The sequence below is a fragment of the Bombina bombina genome, chromosome 4, assembly GCF_027579735.1.
Source record: "Bombina bombina isolate aBomBom1 chromosome 4, aBomBom1.pri, whole genome shotgun sequence".
Lineage (NCBI taxonomy): Eukaryota > Metazoa > Chordata > Amphibia > Anura > Bombinatoridae > Bombina > Bombina bombina.
The window spans coordinates 844,043,186-844,065,988 of NC_069502.1; the positions used below are offsets into that span (position 1 = coordinate 844,043,186).

At 37.5% G+C, this 22,803-nt stretch overlaps 1 protein-coding gene across 3 annotated transcripts in view; it reads left to right on the forward strand.

Annotated features, from left to right (window-relative positions):
- LOC128657247 (gastrula zinc finger protein XlCGF57.1-like) overlaps positions 1-22,803 on the forward strand; it is a 105,112-nt gene that overhangs the window by 28,968 nt on the left and 53,341 nt on the right. For all 3 annotated transcript variants that reach the window (XM_053711518.1, XM_053711517.1, XM_053711519.1), the window contains 3 exons: positions 86-193; positions 705-812; positions 1,776-1,889. In XM_053711518.1, the coding sequence (XP_053567493.1) occupies positions 86-193; positions 705-812; positions 1,776-1,889 (330 nt within the window). The remainder of the gene's footprint in view (positions 1-85; positions 194-704; positions 813-1,775; positions 1,890-22,803) is intronic.

The window sequence follows — 22,803 nt, forward strand, 5'->3', positions numbered from 1 at the left end:
ATCAGAAAATACAAACTTCTGTTATACAAGTTAGAGCACAGTACAGAGTATAACATTATCAGGTAGTTTCCTGCTGTAATTACAGGGCGTCTAGAGGAAAACCCGGGCACTGGGCTAGTAAATGTGAAGGAAGAGGATGAGACAGATGACATGAATAGTCATCAAACTGAAATACATTGGTCCCTCCCTGCCGGTGAGTAGTAATACGTGAGAGTCTGCCGGGGCTGTGCACACAGTTACTTACTGCTCTCCCTCCCTGCCGGTGAGTAGTAATACGTGAGAGTCTGCCAGGGCTGTGCACACAGTTACTTACTGCTCTCCCTCCCTGCCGGTGAGTAGTAATACGTGAGAGTCTGCCGGGGCTGTGCACACAGTTACTTACTGCTCTCCCTCCCTGCCGGTGAGTAGTAATACGTGAGAGTCTGCCGTGGCTGTGCACACAGTTACTGCTCTCCCTTGTAGTTTACTGTCTGGTTTATAAGCGCAGATAACAAAATGACCCTTGTTTAGTTCATGTTGTAGTTTTATACTGGAATATAGCAGAGCACAGCCCGGAAAAGAAAGCTAAAAAGTAAAATACTAGAGAGGAAGTAACACAGTCTGTATTTAGTGCTATTCTCTGTCTGGGAAATACACAAACTTATGGTAAAGTTATAAAAACTAGATCATGGGATATAAAAACTGAATCTGCTTTATTTGTACAGATGAAGATTACGCTGATATAGTGAAAGTTGAGATAACAGACGATCTATTGTTTGTGCGGCATCAGCTGGGAGCACCAGATGTGGAAACCAGTGACCATATCAGTCCAGGTGAGTGTGCAGGTGTGTTGTGTCTGAAGGATATGGGTTACAAGTGAGCGAGCGTGTATGTTGTGTATGAGGGATGAAACTAGCAGGTGAGTGTGCACGTAGGTTGTCTGTGAGGTACACGAGATGCAAAAGTGAGCGTGCATGTATGTTGTGTGTGAGGTATGTGAGTTACAAGTGATTATGCACATATGTGTGAGGAATATGGGTTACAGGTGAGTGTGCAGATATATTATGTGTGAGGTACGTGGGTTACAGGTGAGTATGCACATATATTGTGTGTGAGGTATGTGAGTTACAGGTGTGTGCACATATATTGTGTGTGAGGTACATGGGTTACAGGTGAGTGTGCAAATATATTGTGTGTGAGATACGTGGGTTACAGGTGAGCGTGCACATATATTGTGTGTGAGATACGTGGGTTACAGGTGAGCGTGCACATATATTGTGTATGAGATACGTGGGTTACAGGTGAGCGTGCACATATATTGTGTATGAGGTACGTGGGTTACAGGTGAGTGTGCACATATATTGTGTGAGGTATGTGGGTTACAGGTGAGTGTGCACGTATATTGTGTATGAGGTACGTGGGTTACAGGTGAGTATGCACGTATATTGTGTGAGGGTTACAGGTGAGCGTGCACATATATTGTGTGTGAGGTACATGGGTTACAAGTGAGCATGCACATATATTGTGTGTGTGTGGTACGTGGGTTACAAGTGAGCATGCACAAATATTGTGTGTGAGGTACATGGTTAACAGATGAGTGTACACATATATTGTGTGTGAGGTATGTGAGTTACAGGTAAGTGTGCATAGTAAGTGTGATAGTCTGCTAAATAATTCTCTTGTGTGCACATAATAATTTTTGAGTCATCATATGATTTTTATATATAATGAGATACACATTGATACATCCCACGAGTACTACAAACAACTTAAACATATGCATGTATTCTGTACAGCTCTTATGGATATGACTCCTTCAGAGGGATTAGCGGTTGAATACAACGGAGAAGCGTATGTTTTTGATTACGTGAAGACTGAGGAGGATGAAGTTCCTATAAATACGTCTACAGGTGATTAGTGGTGATTAACACCTTAGCCTTGGATAACATACCCCCAAACATCCGCCAGATATAGTGCAGTTCTGCGTAATACTTGTATGCCTCTGGAAGTAAGGTATGCTGTCCTAGCACAGCTTTCTTTCCAAAGGCAGGGAGAGTCCACAACTTCATTCATTACTGTTGGAAATATCAACACCTGGCCACCAGGAAAAGGCAAAGACACCCCAGCCAATGGCTATAAATATCCCTCCCCTATCCTACCAGTCATTCTTTGCCTTTCATCACTATAGGAGTAGCCATGTAATCCTTTCAGTGAAAGTTGTGGTGAAGGTTAGTTACTAGATGTCGCAGGAACGTTCTATGTCCGCTATCTATTATATTAATACTAACAACAACTTGAGAAACCATTGTTAAGATTTTATACTGCTTTCCTTCTTCTTTCATGTAATTGGCAAGAGTCCATGAGCTAGTGACATATGGGATATACAATCCTACCAGGAGGGGCAAAGTTTCCGAAACCTCAAAATGCCTATAAATACACCCCTCACCACACCCACAATTCAGTTTTACAAACTTTGCCTCCTATGGAGGTGGTGAAGTAAGTTTGTGCTAAGATTTCTACGTTGATATGCGCTTCTCAGCATTGTTGAAGCCTGATTCCTCTCAGAGTACAGCGAATGTCAGAGGGACGTGAAGGGAGTATGACTTATTGAATACGATGATTTCCCTAACGGGGGTCTATTTTATAGGTTCTCTGTTATCGGTCGTAGAGATTCATCTCCTACCTCCCTTTTCAGATCGACGATATACTCTCAATTTACCATTACCTCTACTAATAACTGTTTTACTACTGGTTTGGCTATCTGCTATATGTGGATGGGTGTCTTTTGGTAAGTATGTTTTTTATTTCTTAAGACACCTCAGCTATGGTTTGGCACTTTATGCATTTATATAAAGTTCTAAATATATGTATTGTACTTATATTTGCCATGAGTCAGGTTCATGTATTTCCTTCTGCAGACTGTCAGTTTCATATTTGGGGAATATAAACATCTTTTAAATATGAAATTTATTTCTTACCTGGGGTTTAGTCTTTTTTTCAATTGACTACTTTTTACAAATTGCGGGCGGTATTTGGCCCGCGGTTGCGACAAATGCTAAACTTTATTACGTCATTCTTGGTGCGAAATTTTTTTTGGCGCGGAAAAGTACGTCTGACGCAAGTTTGTCACTTCCGGTGTCATACTTGACGCCGAGACCTTTCACACTGTTGCGTCATTAGTGACGCGAGTGTGTCATTTCCAGTTATTTTTTTTATTATTTCTATACCCCATTGATGTTTGCCTCTTGCTTTTTTCTATCAGAGGGTTATACTATTTGCATTTCTTTCATGTAATTAGCAAGAGTCCATGAGCTAGTGACGTATGGGATATACATTCCTACCAGGAGGGGCAAAGTTTCCCAAACCTCAAAATGCCTATAAATACACCCCTCACCACACCCACAAATCAGTTTTTACAAACTTTGCCTCCTATGGAGGTGGTGAAGTAAGTTTGTGCTAGATTCTACGTTGATATGCGCTCCGCAGCAAGTTGGAGCCCGGTTTTCCTCTCAGCGTGCAGTGAATGTCAGAGGGATGTGAGGAGAGTATTGCCTATTTGAATACAATGATCTCCTCTTATATATACCATTACCTCTACTGATTTTCGTTTCAGTACTGGTTTGGCTTTCTACAACTTGTAGATGAGTGTCCTGGGGTAAGCAAGTCTTATTTTCTGTGACACTCTAAGCTATGGTTGGGCACTTTTTTATAAAGTTCTAAATATATGTATTCAAACATTTATTTGCCTTGACTCAGGATGTTTAAACGTTCCTTATTTCAGACAGTCAGTTTCATATTTGGGATAATGCATATGAATAATTCAATTTTTTCTTACCTTAAAATTTGACTTTTTCCCTGTGGGCTGTTAGGCTCGCGCGGGGCTGAAAATGCTTCGTTTTATTGCGTCATTCTTGGCGCGGACTTTTTTGGCGCAAATTTTTTTTTCTGTTTCCGGCGTCATACGTGTCGCTGGAAGTTGCGTCATTTTAAAAGTTTTTTTGCGCCAAAAGTGTCGGTGTTCCGGATGTGGCGTCATTTTTGGCCCCAAAAGCATTTAGGCGACAAATAATGTGGGCGTCTTTTTTGGTGCTAAAAAAATATGGGCGTCACTATTGTCTCCACATTATTTAAGTCTTATTATTTTATTGCTTCTGGTTGCTAGAAGCTTGTTCACTGGCATTTTTTCCCATTCCTGAAACTGTCATTTAAGGAATTTGATCAATTTTGCTTTATTTGTTGTTTTTTCTATTACATATTGCAAGATGTCCCACGTTAACACTGAGTCAGAAGATACTTCTGGAAAATCGCTGCCTGGTGCTGGATCTACCAAAGCTAAGTGTATCTGCTGTAAACTTATGGTATCTGTTCCTCCAGCTGTTGTTTGTACTGATTGTCATGACAAACTTGTTAATGCAGATAATATTTCCTTTAGTACTGTTACATTACCTGTTGCTGTTCCGTCAACATGCTAATGCTCAGAGTGTTCCTGATAACATAAGAGATTTTGTTTCTAAATCCATTAGGAAGGCTATGTCTGTTATTCCTCCTTCTAGTAAACGTAAAAAGTCTTTTAAAACTTCTAATTTTTCAGATGAATTTTTAAATGAACATCATCATTCTGATAATGGTTCTTCTGGTTCAGAGGATTCTGTCTCAGAGGTTGATGATGATAAATCTTCATATTTATTTAAAATGGAATTTATTCGTTCTTTACTTAAAGAAGTCCTAATTGCATTAGAAATAGAGGATTCTAGTCCTCTTGATACTAAATCTAAACGTTTAGATAAGGTTTTTAAATCTCCTGTAGTTATTCCAGAAGTTTTTCCTGTCCCTGATGCTATTTCTGAAGTAATTTCTAGGGAATGGAATAATTTGTTTTTTCTCCTATAACTCTATTGCCTCAGCTTTAAATACACTATAGAATATATCAGTATGTTTTAAAACTTATTGTTGGTGGGGGCAGGGTTAATTCCTTTGTGTGTATATAAGGGGTGTCTTGCTGTTACCAACTCAGCCTATGATTAAGCGCCACTAGGGGGCGCGAAACGCGTCAGGCAGTCAGTCCCTCTGTGTCTACCCTTCTGTCTGTATGTTGCTGGATTTATTTTAAGCCTGTTCTTGTTTATGTGTGGCTTAAATTAATAAACCGCTTTTTGAATTTCACCCCTGAGTAGTGCCTGCCATTTTTTCTCAATGGAATAATTTGGGTAATTCATTTACTCCTTCTAAAGTTTTAAGCAATTATATCCTGTGCCATCTGACAGATTAGAGTTTTGGGACAAAATCCCTAAGTTTGATGGGGCTGTCTCTACTCTTGCTAAGCGTACTACTATTCCTACGGCAGATGGTACTTCCTTTAAGGATCCTTTAGATAGGAAAATTGAATCCTTTCTAAGAAAAGCTTACTTGTGTTCAGGTAATCTTCTTAGACCTGCTATATCTTTAGCGGATGTTGCTGCAGCTTCAATTTTTTGGTTAGAAGCTTTAGCGCAACAAGTAACAGATCATAATTCTCATAGCATTGTTAATCTTCTTCAACATGCTAATTATTTTATTTGTGATGCCATCTTTGATATCATTAGAGTTGATGTCAGGTATATGTCTCTAGCTATTTTAGCTAGAAGAGCTTTATGGCTTAAAACTTGGAATGCTGATATGTCTTCTAAGTCATCTTTGCTTTCCCTTTCTTTCCAGGGTAATAAATTATTTGGTTCTCAGTTGGATTCTATTATCTCAACTGTTACTGGAGGGAAAGGAACTTTTTTACCACAGGATAAAAAATCTAAAGGTAAATTTAGGTTTAATAATCGTTTTCGTTCCTTTCATCACAATAAGGAACAAAAGCCTGATCCTTCACCCACAGGAGCGGTGTCAGTTTGGAAACCATCTCCAGTCTGGAATAAATCCAAGCCTTTTAGAAAACCAAAGTCAGCTCCTAAGTCCACATGAAGGTGCGGCCCTCATTCCAGCTCAGCTAGTAGGGGGCAGATTACGTTTTTTCAAAGAAATTTGGATCAATTCCGTTCACAATCTTTGGATTCAGAACATTGTTTCAGAAGGGTACAGAATTGGCTTCAAGATAAGGCCTCCTGCAAAGAGATTTTTTCTTTCCTGTCAGTATATTTATGAAAATCTTAGCAGTGCTATCCAAATAATATATCAGTTTATGGCAGGGTTAAAACGCAATACAAATAACAATTTTCCTTAAAGATAGAAACCCTTAACCAACATGCACCTACTAGACCATACAATTAATATAAATATCTGAATTCTTTTATTTAGTTAATATCCATAAACATATTGAAATATATTTGCAATAAAAGAAATATGAAATAAATGTATATGTGCTTGAAAACTATTTAAATATGCTATGCAAAATTCCTACACACTTATCTTAAGAAACCAGCCTTATATACAAGTCTTTTGACATCCAAGCAATACAATTCTAAACAGTGTTTATAAAACAATAGGATAATATATATATTCTGCTATTTAACTGCAATTTATCCTACTCTGCCACATACAGTAATAATAAATGTTTACTTTAAACGTTTGCATACAAATAGGCAGGCTAAGAGCTATCTGAAACAATGGCATACAGTTTAAAAGTATAATCTGCTCTTTAAATCTATTAACTGTAAAGGCTATGCATATGACTTATCTTATAATAAAACTTTTATATACATCACCAAATAAACAGCAATCCAGTTTCCAATGTTTTGCAACAGATCCAATTCACCTCAGAAATTCAAAATTGGGGTAAAGCATATGGAGTCCAATGGGAGGTGTGTGCTTTTGATTAATAACTGCAGCAGTTACTCCTTTCTGGATCAGTCAACACAACCTTTTTAGTCTCTATGCTGGGGTTTTTAATCATCTGATCTCACCCCTCCCCTTTTTTATTATTTATCAGTCATTGGTGAATATTGGAAACGCCCACGGCCTTGTCCCTTTTCATTGGATTATCTTATATTTAACAGCCAAAAGGCTTTCTGGCTGTAGTTCTCTCAACATAACACCGGGTGGCAGCATTACAATTAGACAGTACAAATAAATGCAGCATGACAAAGAAATACAGTTATATATTAAAACATCTTTCTTTAAAATGTATAATAACTGCCATAATTTCTTGCACCAGTCTCTCCCAATATCAATTATAGGTGAAGCGGCATCAGATTAATTTCCTGATCGTTTTGATATGAAACATCAAATACATCTAGCATTATATTAAAATAATTTATATTTCATTTGGCCTAACAGAAAATTTATATCTCATAGTCATATCACATCAAAGTAACTTCCATATCTTCATCTCACTATATTTTAAAAGATGTATTTGAAACATTATAAACATTTATTGCACATTCATATGATATGATATTTCATTTCATGCCGGCATTCCATCTGAAATAAAGTAATAAGTGTCATTAATTATTTCTTTCCAGGTCCACAAATATTTATTTAAAAACACAGAGGTTAAGATATTCAATGCTTTCAAAATATACATATATATATTCATATATATATATATATCTATCTCTATATATAACTATATATATATCTCATATCCACTAAAATATATACAGTTGTTTTGAAATCATAATGTAAGCCATTTGTCTTCACTGTGTGCTGTATGTTCTAACTGCCCTTTCAGTAACTTCAGACTTCCTGTCTCCCATTCACTACATGGGGTCCCCTGCACCAAAGGGCAAATGCTGAAAATCTCACACGACTTGTCACCTGAGCTAGATTCCTAGGTACATTGGGAGGGGTAAATAGATTTTATCTCACATTCCCAAGCAGTCATACAGAGGTTCCTGAAACTGTGTTAATTTTAGTTCCTTGCTAAATTATACAATTGCATAATTTAACATATTGAGTGTGTGAGATCTCCCAGAGATAATCCTTTGTTCTCATTTTAGCCAAGAATGTCTCCTGTGCAATTGGAGAAGTGGGGAAATCTCTTAGAAATAATCCTTTGTTTTATAGACCATGTGCACATCCACAGATTTATTAAATAAAGTTAAATATACTTCTATATATTATTTAATAATATTTCAAATACCTTGACATAAATCCCCCTTTCCAATTCAAAAATAGGTAGGACACATGTATTTGAATTGGATCAAAGTTAGTGGTATTTGATGAGGATCAGCCGTAAACCTCATAGACAGTCTCTTATGTAGGAAGTTTGTTATTTTGAGCCTTCATGTTTATCAGTTAGGCATCTTTAAACTACAGTATGCCTTTAGTTCATTTGGGGATATGATATTTCATTCTCCCTCTATGAATTGTAGTTGGGATCTGGGATGACATGCCCGCAATTGATTGATATGGACCCATTTATCTATGAAACTTTCATTTTTGGGGATCCTTATTTTATAGGCCACTGGAGATATTTTGTCAGTAATGACGAAAGGACCTTTCCATGAGGGAATACATTTCTTCTCCCTAACCTGATCTCTTCCAAAGTTATAAAGATAAACTGTATCATTTATTTCATATTCCTTTTTGGATGTTTTGAGATAATAATAGGTTTTAGTGGCAGTTGCGGCTCTTTCTAAATTCCTTTGAGCAAATGCAAAGGCATATTGCAGGTGCTTTCTTAGGTTTTCCACATATTGATGTGTATTGGCAGCGTTTATCAAGTTTTGGTCTGATGTACGGTACAGCAGATGCTGAGGTAGAACCATTCTTCTACCAGTCATCAGTTCAAAAGGTGACATCTTGGTAGCACTACTTGGAGTTGCTCTTAATGCCATTAAGACTAGAGGTAGTTTTACATCCCAGTCTTTACCTGTTTCACTCACAAACTTTTTGAGGATTTTAACAATAGACTGGTTGTAACGCTCTACACCACCACTTGAGGCAGCTCTATAAGCAATATGGAGCTTTCTTTTAACCCCTAGTATTTTCCAAATTTTTGTCATCACTTCGCTAGTGAAGTGGGTCCCCCGATCTGATTCGATTCTTTGGGGCAAACCAAATCTGGAAAATACATGGTTGATGAGCAATGCTGCACATGTTTCAGCACTATTGTTAGGTGCACTAATGCACTCTACCCATTTAGTGAACAGGCATGTCACGGTTAACATGTATTTGTTACCTCTTGATGATCTTGTTACTGGACCAATAAAATCAATTTGTATATCTGACCATGGCATTACCATCCCCCTTTTCTGCAATGGCGCTCTATGCGTTGGTGCAGTGGGTTGGAACTGTGGGCAGATTAAACACCCTTGACAGTAGGTTTGAACATCTTTCAACATGTGTGGCCAAAAAGCGTAATCACGCAATATTTCATACGTGAGCTTGGCACCACGTTGACCAGATGTGGGAGCATCATGGGCATGTTGAAGCATTAGACCTCTAAACTTGGTGGGTACTACCCACTGCTGGATGCCAGTTTTGGAGGTTCTAATTAACAAAACATCCTGTAACTTGAATTGTGATCGGGATTTCATTAAGATTCTAAGATCTTCTTTGCCAATGCAATCATCTTTTGAGATGGGGTTGCTTTCAGGATCTTCTATGTGTTTATAGAAGATGCCTACAATGGGGTCTTCTTTTTGACTAGTGATCAGGTCCTCACTAGGAGAATCCTGACTCCATTGTACCAAGTTAGGCTCACTCTCTTGTTTTGCCTGGTTTCTGGTAATGGCTTCTACCTGAATTGCACCCATTAAGTGGTCAATATTAAGGAGTTCTCCAGTTATGGCTCCTTGTTTGGCTAATGAATCCGCAAGGTCATTGCCTTCCTTATCAGGACCTAGAACTCTGGAATGACCCTTGGTCTTTTTCCAGTGTATGGTTAAATCATTGGATACCACCAGATTATCAATCTCGCAGAACAACTTGCCATGCTTGACTGGTTTGTTATTGCTTTTCTGCATGCCATTTCTTTTCCAAGTTGGCAGGTATTCAACAAAACTGTCACGCACATAATTTGAGTCAGTTATGATCACAAATTCATGAATACCATGTTCAATAGCCATTTCAATGGTTTTGAAAACAGCAGTGAGTTCTGCAACTTGACTGGATCTTGGTCCAATGTTGAAACCTATACATATATTTGGGAATCCATTTGCCCCAGTTATACCAATGCCAGCGACTAATCTGCGCTCATTATCAATAGTGGCATGGTAAGAACAACCATCAACATACACCCAAGGTAATGTTTGGCAATTTTCCTCATTGTACATTTTATATGGGGAAAGCAATTGTTCTTCCAGAAAATCATCTTCTGATAATTCTTCCCCAGGATCTCTAGCAGTACAGTCGTGGAGCTCAGCAAGCCCTTGTGCGACTGGATTCTTTTTATTTTGCTTGTAGCGAATTTCTAAGGGCCAGCCTTGTAAGGAAAGAGTACACGCTGTTATGCGGCTATTAGACAAATTCCCATCTCTTATTCTCTCACTCTGCAAATATAGCAAAGGCTGGTGGGCCGTTTCTACAATAATTTTCTCGCCCTGTATATAGCTGCGGAAATTTTGTAGAGCCCATACAGTAGATAAGAGGGCTTTTTCGCAATCGTTAAACTTTATTTCTACTGGGGATAGATTTTTGCTTGCATAAGCAATGGCTTTGTTCAAATTATCATGCTTTTGGTATAACACAGCACTCATGCTTACATCTGTGTACCCTGTTTCTAAGTAGAAAGGTTTGCCACCTTCAGGGTACGCTAAGCAAGGTGCTTGAGTGAGTTTTCTCTTCAGCTCTCTGAGACTCACTCCAGTGCCATTTCACCTCTTTCTTTAGGAGAAGTAGTAGTGGTTTAGCTAATTCCGCATAATTATCAATGAATTTTCGAGAATAATTTGTCATACCCAGGAATGATCTCAATTCCTTTAAGTTAGTTGGGTTTTTAGAATTCACTATTGCTTCCACCTTTTTCTTCTGGGGATTTAATCCGTCAGAGGTAACCTCATTTCCCAAGAAGTTTACACGAGTGCAGCACCATTGAGCTTTTTGTAGGGATAATTTGACACCTGCCCTTTTAAGTTGGCTGAGGATGTGTTTAAGCTCTGCGTCGTGTTTTTCAAAGTCTGTGCTTTTGATTAAAACATCATCAACATAAGATAAGGTCCCCCTTTCCAGTGCCTCAGTCATAGCCTTATGCATGAATACAGCAAATTCATGTCCAGAATTTATGTATCCAAATGGAAGTCTCTGGAATGCATACTGAACCTTTTGGAAGGAGAATGCTAGCTTATATTGGTCCTCTTCATGTACCTTTATGGTCCAATATCCCTGCGCACAATCAATGGCAGTGAATATTTTGGATCCCTGCATTTGTGCTAGGCATTGGTCAATATATGGCACAGGCCAGCCAGACATGTATACTCGTTTGTTTAGCTGTCTTAAGTCAGCACACAAACGCCATTGTCCATTGGGCTTAAGGACACCTAGAATAGGATTATTATAAGAGCTGTGCACCTGTCTGATAATACCTCTTTCTTCCAAATTCCTTATGATCTCTGCAAGAGAATCATATGAGGCTAAGGGAAGTCTGTATTGTTTGACAAATACAGGTGGCGCATCGGGATCTGTTTGTATTCTTGCAATGTGCAAGTCTGTAGTACCACAGTCATAAGAATCCTTAGCGAAAATATCCTTGTATTCCATTAGGAGTTCTTGCAGCTGTTGGCGTTAGTCATCGCTGGAACAGCCATTAGCTAAGGATATTTGCTCTTCGACTATTTGCTGGAATCCTGGAAAGATTTCAGGCTGTCCTATTTCATAGGCTTCTTCCAGCCTAGAGGTGAGATCCCCTTGATTATAATTTACATTGCTCCCATGACTCTGGGTATTGGGGTAATCTTGCTGTTTGATTGGCTGATCAAACACTAGAGAGGCTTCTTCAATTTTACAGATGCCTTCCTCTGAGCTGAAGGGATAAATAGACTGAACATTAAATAGACCCTCTGGCATGGATGCAAAGGATTGTTCTATTAATTGTTCTTCAGTTAAGTATTCTTCAGGTATTAGCCCAATTACATTATTCTGGAATCCAAAAGTGTAATAACTTGATTCCAGTGCATATCCTATGGTAGTTCCCTTGGATAATGTTATATCCTGTGGGGTCATGTTATGCACAATAATATGTATTGGAATAGTTCCAATATTCACCATAGGAGTGTAAGTCACTGTGACACCCAGATTTTGTATTCTATGGGAGAGGCAAATTAGTGTTTCAGAAGTTTTTAATTTCTGACCTCTCTTTACCTGTAAGGGTAAAAGAAATTTATCAGCCCCAGCAGGAATTATGACATCGCTAGATACCTGCATATTCACAGCATATGGCAATTGCTGGTTTGATTTTCATCCTGAAATACTTCAGGGTCCCCCTTTAACCTGCTCCAGAGGCAAGAATTAATCAAATCTATTTGTATGGCATATCTATGTAAGATATCATTGCCAATGTATATTTGATTATGGGGAGTATTTAAAACTAAAAACAGGTGCTTCACTGACTTATTGCCAATAGAGATAGATAATAAGCTCTTAGCTGTGATGTTATAGCTTTCAGACCTGTCATCCAGGCCGTTGACACAGTGGTCTTGGGGAGAAAGATATTTAATCACTTTAGGTTCAGCTATCTGCGCTAATAAACCTTAGCTTATATAGCTAGCTTCCTGTTTTAAGTTTATTTTAGCATACTTGGTTTTACCAAGGTCATGTACTTTTATAGGGATAAATAGATCCTCTTTAACTCTCTCAATCCCTGTGAGGTATTGAGTGTGGCCTCCCCCCTTAGGGATTTTAGGATCCCCCTTGTGGAGTGATATGGTTAATATATCGCCATCTAGGGAGATATTCGCTATTTTTCCGGGCGAAATTTTAAAAGTATTACCATCAGAGCCACTAAAAGGAGTCTGATCATCTATTTGTAGAATAGTGATTTCAGGTACAGAGTTATTCCTGAAATTAATCTCCACAGCATCTGGTTTCTCTTCTACCACGTGACAGCTATGTCGGGCGTGAGATATACCAGATTTTTCATAATTGATAGACCGTTTAACTTGTGACCAAATTACATTATTTATGCAATCAATTATGGTGCTTAATCGTTTCAGGAGATCACTACCAATAATTAAACGATCAGTTGGCAGATCCACTATAATGACAGGGTGTCTTATGACCCTGTTCCCCAATTTAAATTTTAACCATGCAGTACCGTAGACCTTTAGGGAGTCACCCCCAACACCTATTAGAGAACCGTCAAATTATTTTATTTTAGGTTTGTGGGTGTTAGCTTATTTAGCTGTGTGTAGTACCTGTGGGATAACATAGTTGCCTGTGACCCAGTGTCAATTAATCCCCTGATAGGGTTGGAGACTGAATCTTGCAGCTCAACTAATACATAATATCTTCCTGCAGTTTCTACCATTTCACACATAAAATTGGCATTCTCACACATCTGTGGGCTTCGCCACGTGTTACCTGAATTCGCTATGTCATTCGATGCAGAGGAACCTTCATACCTACCTGTTTCCTCTATGACAGGGTCGGCTGGATTCTTTTGTACTGCATCTGTGGAGATAAGGTTAGGAGAGAGCTGCAAGGGAAGAGATTTGTTAACTTTTCCCGGATGAAGTTGCTTGTCATCACGGCTAAATCGTCCGTTTCCGGTCTGTGGGGAGAGAACATGATTAGTATCATTGATATTTATTATTACATTTTGTATATATCTCCCCTCCCCTTCAGGTGATACTGCAGTATTTATGACTGTGCCTGTGGTCCACTGCTGACCACCTGCTGTACCCCTAAAAAAGTATTGTTCGGTTGCTGAGCCGTAGATTTTTGACTCATATTAGCGATTTGTTCGCTCAACCGATTTAACTGGGTAAACAGCATATCTACCTGATTGTACAAGTTACCTCTACCCCTGGGTCTATCTCTTGGTGCTCCATTGTACTGATTCCTGGACCATTGGGTTCCCTCAGAATCAGGGCCGTTATTTCTATTCTGGCGTGGTTGCCCCTGGGGTTCAGCTTGTTCAGCATTAGTACTTTGGGGAGCATTATATACCTGGGGTGTCTGGTTACCTTGAGAATATCTTCGCCGCCTATTGTATCTACCCTTGCGCGGATACCAATTATTTGGTGAGTATTCTCTTTGTGAGTAATTATTCACCTGATTATGTCCCCCACTTTGGTTATAGTCTCCCTGCGCCTCAACCTGTGTAGGGGGAGGGGCAGAATTAAACCTCTGTGGAGATGGCCTGTTTTGACTGGCCACCTCTGCATAAGTCCTCTTTTTAGATTCCAAATTGAGGGGGCTAGGTGACACCCTAGTTTCTGCCACAATTTTGGGTTTTGACTCCTTTTTAACCCCCTGCTCACTGGACTGCTGAATAGAGTATAACTTCGTACTCTCTTTGATCAGCCATTCCAATGAGCAGTCCTCATCAAAATCTCTAGCTAAGTTGATTTTGATGGGTGTAGGCAGTGCTTCAAAAAATAAATTTACAAATTCTGAGCCATCAAATTTGGGATTATCTTCAGCCATACTGTACGCATTTTTCAATACAGAAAGGAATTCGATTGGACTCTGATTCGCACTACACTTTAAACCATATACCGCTATTTTCGCGGCAGTTTTAGTGCGATATTGTCCGAATTCTTTTCTGCATTGTCGTTTTACCCCATTCCAGGAATGAATATTCATATCCTTTAGTGAAGCAAAGAATTTGTGATGCTTACTGTCAAATACCCAGGGCAGAAATTCAATTTTCAATTTCTCACTTGTAACATTCATTATAGCTAATGCATTTTCAAAAGCCTGTAAATGATCAATTACAGATGTTGTTCCCTTATTGGAGAATATAGGTACTGCGCGTTGTACGAAGGTGATTATTTTATGGGAATCATAGACTTTATCAGACTTACTCTGGGCTTCTCTGTTAGAATGTCCCTCCCGCGCTACAGCTGTCCTCTGGATTTACATCCCGAGGGGATTGTCTATTTGGGAAACCTATTTCTGACCCGTTAGGGGTCATTTGTCTATGTTGTTCTATATATTTTTGTACCTCGTCCCTGACGCGTTCGCTAAAGGAGTTAGCATTATCTGCATTATTCTCACTGCTAATATAGGGGTTTTCATTATGGCGATATGACCTTTTTAAATCGCTTAATTCTCTCTGGCTTTGCGCAAGCTGTTTATTTAAATCTTTTACCTGCGCGATTAAGTCTGTATTATGCTTATCTAAGGCGGCTAGGTTTTGGGCAAATTCATCCATTTTATTTTTGGCTATTTTTAAACCCTCTTCGCGTCTGCGCAAGGAACGAATACTATTTTCTAGCTCCTGTATTTACAGTCGTTTGTCTGTGACACAAAACGACATTTCGTCAATCATGCATATTAAGAGGGGCCAGCATTTTAGTATTAGTTTGTCTCGCTTTTTGAGAGCCTTGCATTGATTAATCATTAATAATTCCTGGAAGAATTCATTCTCTTCATTCGACATATTATTATTAACGGTAATATTTTTAGCCCTAGTTTCAAGCATATCCACAAAATCATTTAATTCACCAGCAATATTTAACTTCCCTTTAATGTAACTTAAGATATCTTTCTTAAGGACCTGACCTTTAGTAATGGGTATTGTAATGGGACCAATTTCATCGCTATGTATAGAATTAAATGAGTCACTTCTGGCTACAGACATTATTGTATTGGTTTAGTATTTATTTAACTAAAACGCTAATACAATTTTTGCCAATAAAAAGAGAGAAAAAAAAATATATATTTAAAAAATATATATATATTAATTTTGAAATATGAAAAATTAATATTTTTGATTAACTTTGAAAATATGAAAAATTAATATTTTTGATTTAATTTTTAAATATGAAAAATTAATATTTTTATTAATCTTTCAAAAATTAATCTTTAATAATATTTCAAGATATTAATATCAATCTCGAAATATGAAAATCAATATTTCAACTTTTCAAAATATTAATATCGAAATATGATTTTATTTTTTATTTTTTTCTTATAATAATTTCTATTTACTTACAAATATATTATATCAAATATGATGGAATATTAATAAATCTCAGAAAAGTGCCTCCAATTATTATGTCAGTATATTTATGAAAATCTTAGCAGTGCTATCCAAATAATATATCAGTTTATGGCAGGGTTAAAACGCAATACAAATAACAATTTTCCTTAAAGATAGAAACCCTTAACCAACATGCACCTACTAGACCATACAATTAATATAAATATCTGAATTCTTTTATTTAGTTAATATCCATAAACATATTGAAATATATTTGCCATAAAAGAAATATGAAATAAATGTATATGTGCTTGAAAACTATTTAAATATGCTATGCAAAATTCCTACACACTTATCTTAAGAAACCAGCCTTATATACAAGTCTTTTAACATCCAAGCAATACAATTCTAAACAGTGTTTATAAAACAATAGGATAATATATATATTCTGCTATTTAACTGCAATTTATCCTACTCTGCCACATACAGTAATAATAAATGTTTACTTTAAACGTTTGCATACAAATAGGCAGGCTAAGAGCTATCTGAAACAATGGCATACAGTTTAAAAGTATAATCTGCTCTTTAAATCTATTAACTGTAAAGGCTATGCATATGACTTATCTTATAATAAAACTTTTATATACATCACCAAATAAACCGCAATCCAGTTTCCAATGTTTTGCAACAGATCCAATTCACCTCAGAAATTCAAAATTGGGGTAAAGCATATGGAGTCCAATGGTAGGTGTGTGCTTTTGATTAATAACTGCAGCAGTTACTCCTTTCTGGATCAGTCAACACAACCTTTTTAGTCTCTATGCTGGGGTTTTTAATCATCTGATCTCACCCCTACCCTTTTTGATTATTTATCAGTCATTGGTGAATATTGGAAACGCCCACGGCCTTGTCCCTTTTCATTGGATTATCTTATATTTAACAGCCAAAAGGCTTTCTGGCTGTAGTTCTCTCAACATAACACCGGGTGGCAGCATTACAATTAGACAGTACAAATAAATGCAGCATGACAAAGAAATACAGTTATATATTAAAACATCTTTCTTTAAAATGTATAATAACTGCCATAATTTCTTGCACCAGTCTCTCCCAATATCAATTATAGGTGAAGCGGCATCAGATTAATTTCCTGATCGTTTTGATATGAAACATCAAATACATCTAGCATTATATTAAAATAATTTTATATTTCATTTGGCCTAACAGAAAATTTATATCTCATAGTCATATCACATCAAAGTAACTTCCATATCTTCATCTCACTATATTTTAAAAGATGTATTTGAAACGTTATAAACATTTATTGCACATTCATATGATATGATATTTCATTTCATGCCGGCATTCCATCTGAAATAAAGTAATAAGTGTCATTAATTATTTCTTTCCAGGTCCACAAATATTTATTTAAAAACAGAGGTTAAGATATTCAATGCTTTCAAAATATACATATATATATTCATATATATATATATATATCTATCTATATATATAACTATATATATATCTCATATCCACTAAAATATATACAGTTGTTTTGAAATCATAATGTAAGCCATTTGTCTTCACTGTGTGCTGTATGTTCTAACTGCCCTTTCAGTAACTTCAGACTTCCTGTCTCCCATTCACTACATGGGGTCCCCTGCACCAAAGGGCAAATGCTGAAAATCTCACACGACTTGTCACCTGAGCTAGATTCCTAGGTACATTGGAAGGGGTAAACAGATTTTATCTCACATTCCCAAGCAGTCATACAGAGGTTCCTGAAACTGTGTTAATTTTAGTTCCTTGCTAAATTATACAATTGCATAATTTAACATATTGAGTGTGTGAGATCTCCCAGAGATAATCCTTTGTTCTCATTTTAGCCAAGAATGTCTCCTGTGCAATTGGAGAAGTGGGGAAATCTCTTAGAAATAATCCTTTGTTTTATAGACCATGTGCACATCCACAGATTTATTAAATAAAGTTAAATATACTTCTATATATTATTTAATAATATTTCAAATACCTTGACATTCCCGTGTCCCAGTAAACCCAGCAAAGGCTCAAGCATTTCTGAATTGTGTTTCAGATCTAGAGTTGGCTGGAGTAATTATGCCAGTTCCAGTTCTGGAACAGGGGCTGGGGTTTTATTCAAATCTCTTCATTGTACCAAAGGAGAATTCCTTCAGACCAGTTCTGGATCTAAAAATGTTGAATCGTTATGTAAGGATACCAACATTCAAAATGGTAACTGTAAGGACTATCCTGCCTTTTGTTCAGCGAGGGCATTATATGTCTACAATAGATTTACAGGATGCATATCTGCATATTCCGATTCATCCAGATCACTATCAGTTTCTGAGATTCTCTTTCCTAGACAAGCATTACCAGTTTGTGGCTCTGCCGTTTGGCCTAGCTACAGCTCCAAGAATTTTTACAAAGGTTCTCGGTGCCCTTCTGTCTGTAATCAGAGAACAGGGTATTGTGGTATTTCCTTATTTGGACGATATCTTGGTACTTGCTCAGTCTTCACATTTAGCAGAATCTCATACGAATCGACTTGTGTTGTTTCTTCAAGATCATGGTTGGAGGATCAATTTACCAAAAAGTTCATTGATTCCTCAGACAAGGGTAACCTTTTTAGGTTTCCAGATAGATTCAGTGTCCATGACTCTGTCTTTGACAGACAAGAGACGTCTAAAATTGATATCAGCTTGTCAAAACCTTCAGTCACAATCATTCCCTTCGGTAGCCTTATGCATGGAAATTCTAGGTCTTATGACTGCTGCATCGGACGCGATCCCCTTTGCTCGTTTTCAAATGCGACCTCTTCAGCTCTGTATGCTGAACCAGTGGTGCAGGGATTACACAAAGATATCTCAATTAATATCTTTAAAACCGATTGTACGACACTCTCTGACGTGGTGGACAGATCACCATCGTTTAGTTCAGGGGGCTTCTTTTGTTCTTCCGACCTGGACTGTAATGTCAACAGATGCAAGTCTTACAGGTTGGGGAGCTGTGTGGGGGTCTCTGACAGCACAAGGGGTTTGGGAATCTCAGGAGGTGAGATTACCGATCAATATTTTGGAACTCCGTGCAATTTTCAGAGCCCTTCAGTCATGGCCTCTTCTAAAGAGAGAATCGTTCATTTGTTTTCAGACAGACAATGTCACAACTGTGGCATACATCAATCATCAAGGAGGGACTCACAGTCCTCTGGCTATGAAAGAAGTATCTCGAATTCTGGTATGGGCGGAATCCAGCTCCTGTCTAGTTTCTGCGGTTCATATCCCAGGTATAGACAATTGGGAAGCGGATTATCTCAGTCGCCAAACGTTACATCCGGGCGAATGGTCTCTTCACCCAGAGGTATTTCTTCCGATTGTTCAAATGTGGGGACTTCCAGAAATAGATCTGATGGCCTCTCATCTAAACAAGAAACTTCCCAGGTATCTGTCCAGATCCAGGGATCCTCAAGCGGAAGCAGTGGATGCATTGTCACTTCCTTGGAAGCATCATCCTGCCTATATCTTTCCGCCTCTAGTTCTTCTTCCAAGAGTAATCTCCAAGATTCTGAAGGAATGCTCGTTTGTTCTGCTGGTAGCTCCAGCATGGCCTCACAGGTTTTGGTATGCGGATCTTGTCCGGATGGCCTCTTGCCAGCCGTGGACTCTTCCGTTAAGACCAGACCTTCTGTCGCAAGGTCCTTTTTTCCCATCAGGATCTCAAATCCTTAAATTTAAAGGTGTGGAGATTGAACGTTTGATTCTTAGTCAAAGAGGTTTCTCTGACTCTGTGATTAATACTATGTTACAGGCTCGTAAATCCGTATCTAGGGAGATATATTATAGAGTCTGGAAGACTTATATTTCTTGGTGTCTTTCTCATCATTTTTCCTGGCATTCTTTTAGAATTCCGAGAATTTTACTGTTTCTTCAGGATGGTTTGGATAAAGGTTTGTCTGCAAGTTCCTTGAAAGGACAAATCTCTGCTCTTTCTGTTCTTTTTCACAGAAAGATTGCTAATCTTCCTGACATTCATTGTTTTGTACAAGCTTTGGTTCGTATAAAACCTGTCATTAAGTCAATTTCTCCTCCTTGGAGTTTGAATTTGGTTCTGGGGGCTCTTCAAGCTCCTCCGTTTGAACCTATGCATTCATTGGACGTTAAATTACTTTCTTGGAAAGTTTTGTTCCTTTTGGTCATCTCTTCTGCCAGAAGAGTTTCTGAATTATCTGCTCTTTCTTGTGAGTCTCCTTTTCTGATTTTTCACCAGGATAAGGCGGTTTGCGAACTTCTTTTAAATTTTTACCTAAGGTTGTGAATTCTAACAACATTAGTAGAGAAATTGTGGTTCCTTCATTATGTCCTAATCCTAAGAATTCTAAGGAGAAATCATTGCATTCTTTGGATGTAGTTAGAGCTTTGAAATATTATGTTGAAGCTACTAAGAATTTCAGAAAGACTTCTAGTCTATTTGTTATCTTTTCCGGTTCTAGGAAAGGTCAGAAGGCCTCTGCCATTTCTTTGGCATCTTGGTTGAAATCTTTAATTCATTATGCTTATGTCGAGTCGGGTAAAACTCCGCCTCAAAGGATTACAGCTCATTCTACTAGGTCAGTTTCTACTTCCTGGGCGTTTAGGAATGATGCTTCGGTTGATCAGATTTGCAAAGCAGCAACTTGGTCTTCTTTGCATACTTTTACTAAATTCTACCTTTTTGATGTGTTTTCTTCTTCTGAAGCTGTTTTTGGTAGAAAAGTACTTCAGGCAGCTGTTTCAGTTTGAATCTTCTGCTTATATTTTCAGTTTTTTTCATTATAAGATTTAAACTTTATTTTTGGGTGTGGATTTTTTTCAGCGGAATTGGCTGTCTTTATTTTATCCCTCCCTCTCTAGTGACTCTTGCGTGGAAGATCCACATCTTGGGTAGTCATTATCCCATACGTCACTAGCTCATGGACTCTTGCTAATTACATGAAAGAAAACATAATTTATGTAAGAACTTACCTGATAAATTCATTTCTTTCATATTAGCAAGAGTACATGAGGCCCACCCCTTTTTTGTGGTGGTTATGATTTTTTTGTATAAAGCGCAATTATTCCAATTCCTTATATTTATGCTTCGCACTTTTTTCTTATCACCCCACTTCTTGGCTATTCGTTAAACTGATTTGTGGGTGTGGTGAGGGGTGTAATTATAGGCATTTTGAGGTTTGGGAAACTTTGCCCCTCCTGGTAGGAATGTATATCCCATACGTCATTAGCTCATAGACTCTTGCTAATATGAAAGAAATGAATTTATCAGGTAAGTTCTTACATAAATTATGTTTTTTTCCCATTCCTGAAACTGTCATATAAGGAAATAGATCATTTTGCTTTATATGTTGTTTTTTATCTTACATTTTGCAAGATGTCTCAACCTGATCCTGCCTCAAGCTTCTACTGGAACATTGCTGCGTAACATCGGTTCAACCAAAGCTAAGTGCATTTGTTGTAAAATTGTAGAAATTATCTCGCCGAAATGTCATTTGTATTAGTTATCATGATAAACTTTTACATGCAGATAGTGTAGCCATTAGTATTAGTACATTGCCAGTTGCATTTCCTTCAACTTCTAATGTGCATGATATACCTGTAAATTTTTAAGAATTTGTTTTTGATTCTATTCTGAAGGCTTTGTCTGCATTTCCACCTTCAAATAAATGTAAAAGGTCTTTTAAAACTTCTCATTTAGTTGATGAAATTTCAAATGACCAACAACATAATAATTTATCCTCTTCTGATGAGGATCTATCTGATTTAGAAGATCCTTCCTCAGACATTGACACTAACAAATCTACTTATTTATTTAAAATTGAGTATATGCGTTCTTTATTAAAAGAAGTGTTAATTACTTTGGATATTGAGGTAACCAGTCCTCTTGACGTTCAGTCTAATAAACGTTTAAATGCTGTTTTTAAACCTCCTGTGGTTTCTCCAGGGGTTTTTCCTATTCCTGAGGCTATTTCTGATATGATTTCTAAAGGAATGGAATAAGCCAGGTACTTCTTTTATTCCTTCTTTAAGGTTTAAAAAATTGTATCCTTTACCAGCAAAATCTATAGAGTTTTGGGAAAAGATCCCCAAAGTTGATGGGGCTATTTCTGCTCTTGCTAAATGTTCCACTATTCCTATGGAAGATAGTACTTCCTTTAAGGATCCTTTAGATAGGAAGCTTGAATCTTATCTAAGGAAGGCCTATTTATATTCAGGTCATCTTCTTAGACCTGCAATTTCTTTGGCTGATGTTGCGGCTGCATCAACTTTCTGGTTGGAGAATTTAGCGCAACAGGAATTGGATTCTGACTTATATATCATTATTCGCTTACTGCAATATGCTAATCATTTTATTTATGATGCTATTTTTGATATTATCAAAATTGATGTTAGATCCATGTCTTTAGCTATTTTAGCTAAAAGAGCTTTGTGGCTTAAATCTTGGAATGCTGATATGACCTCTAATTCTAGATTACTATCTCTTTCCAAGGTAATAATTTATTTGAGTCCCAGTTGGATTCTATTATTTCAACTGTTACTGGGGGAAAGGGAGTTTTTCTGCCTCAGGATAAAAAACCTAAGGGTAAATCTAAGCCTTCTAACTGTTTTCGTTCCTTTTTTTTTCAGGAACAAAAATTCAATCCTTCCCCCAAGGAATCTGCCTCCAATTGGAAGCTTTCCTCAAATTGGAATATATCCAAGCCTTTTAGGAAACCAAAGTCAGCCCCTAAGTCTGCATGTAGGTGCGGCCTTCATTCCAGCTCAGCT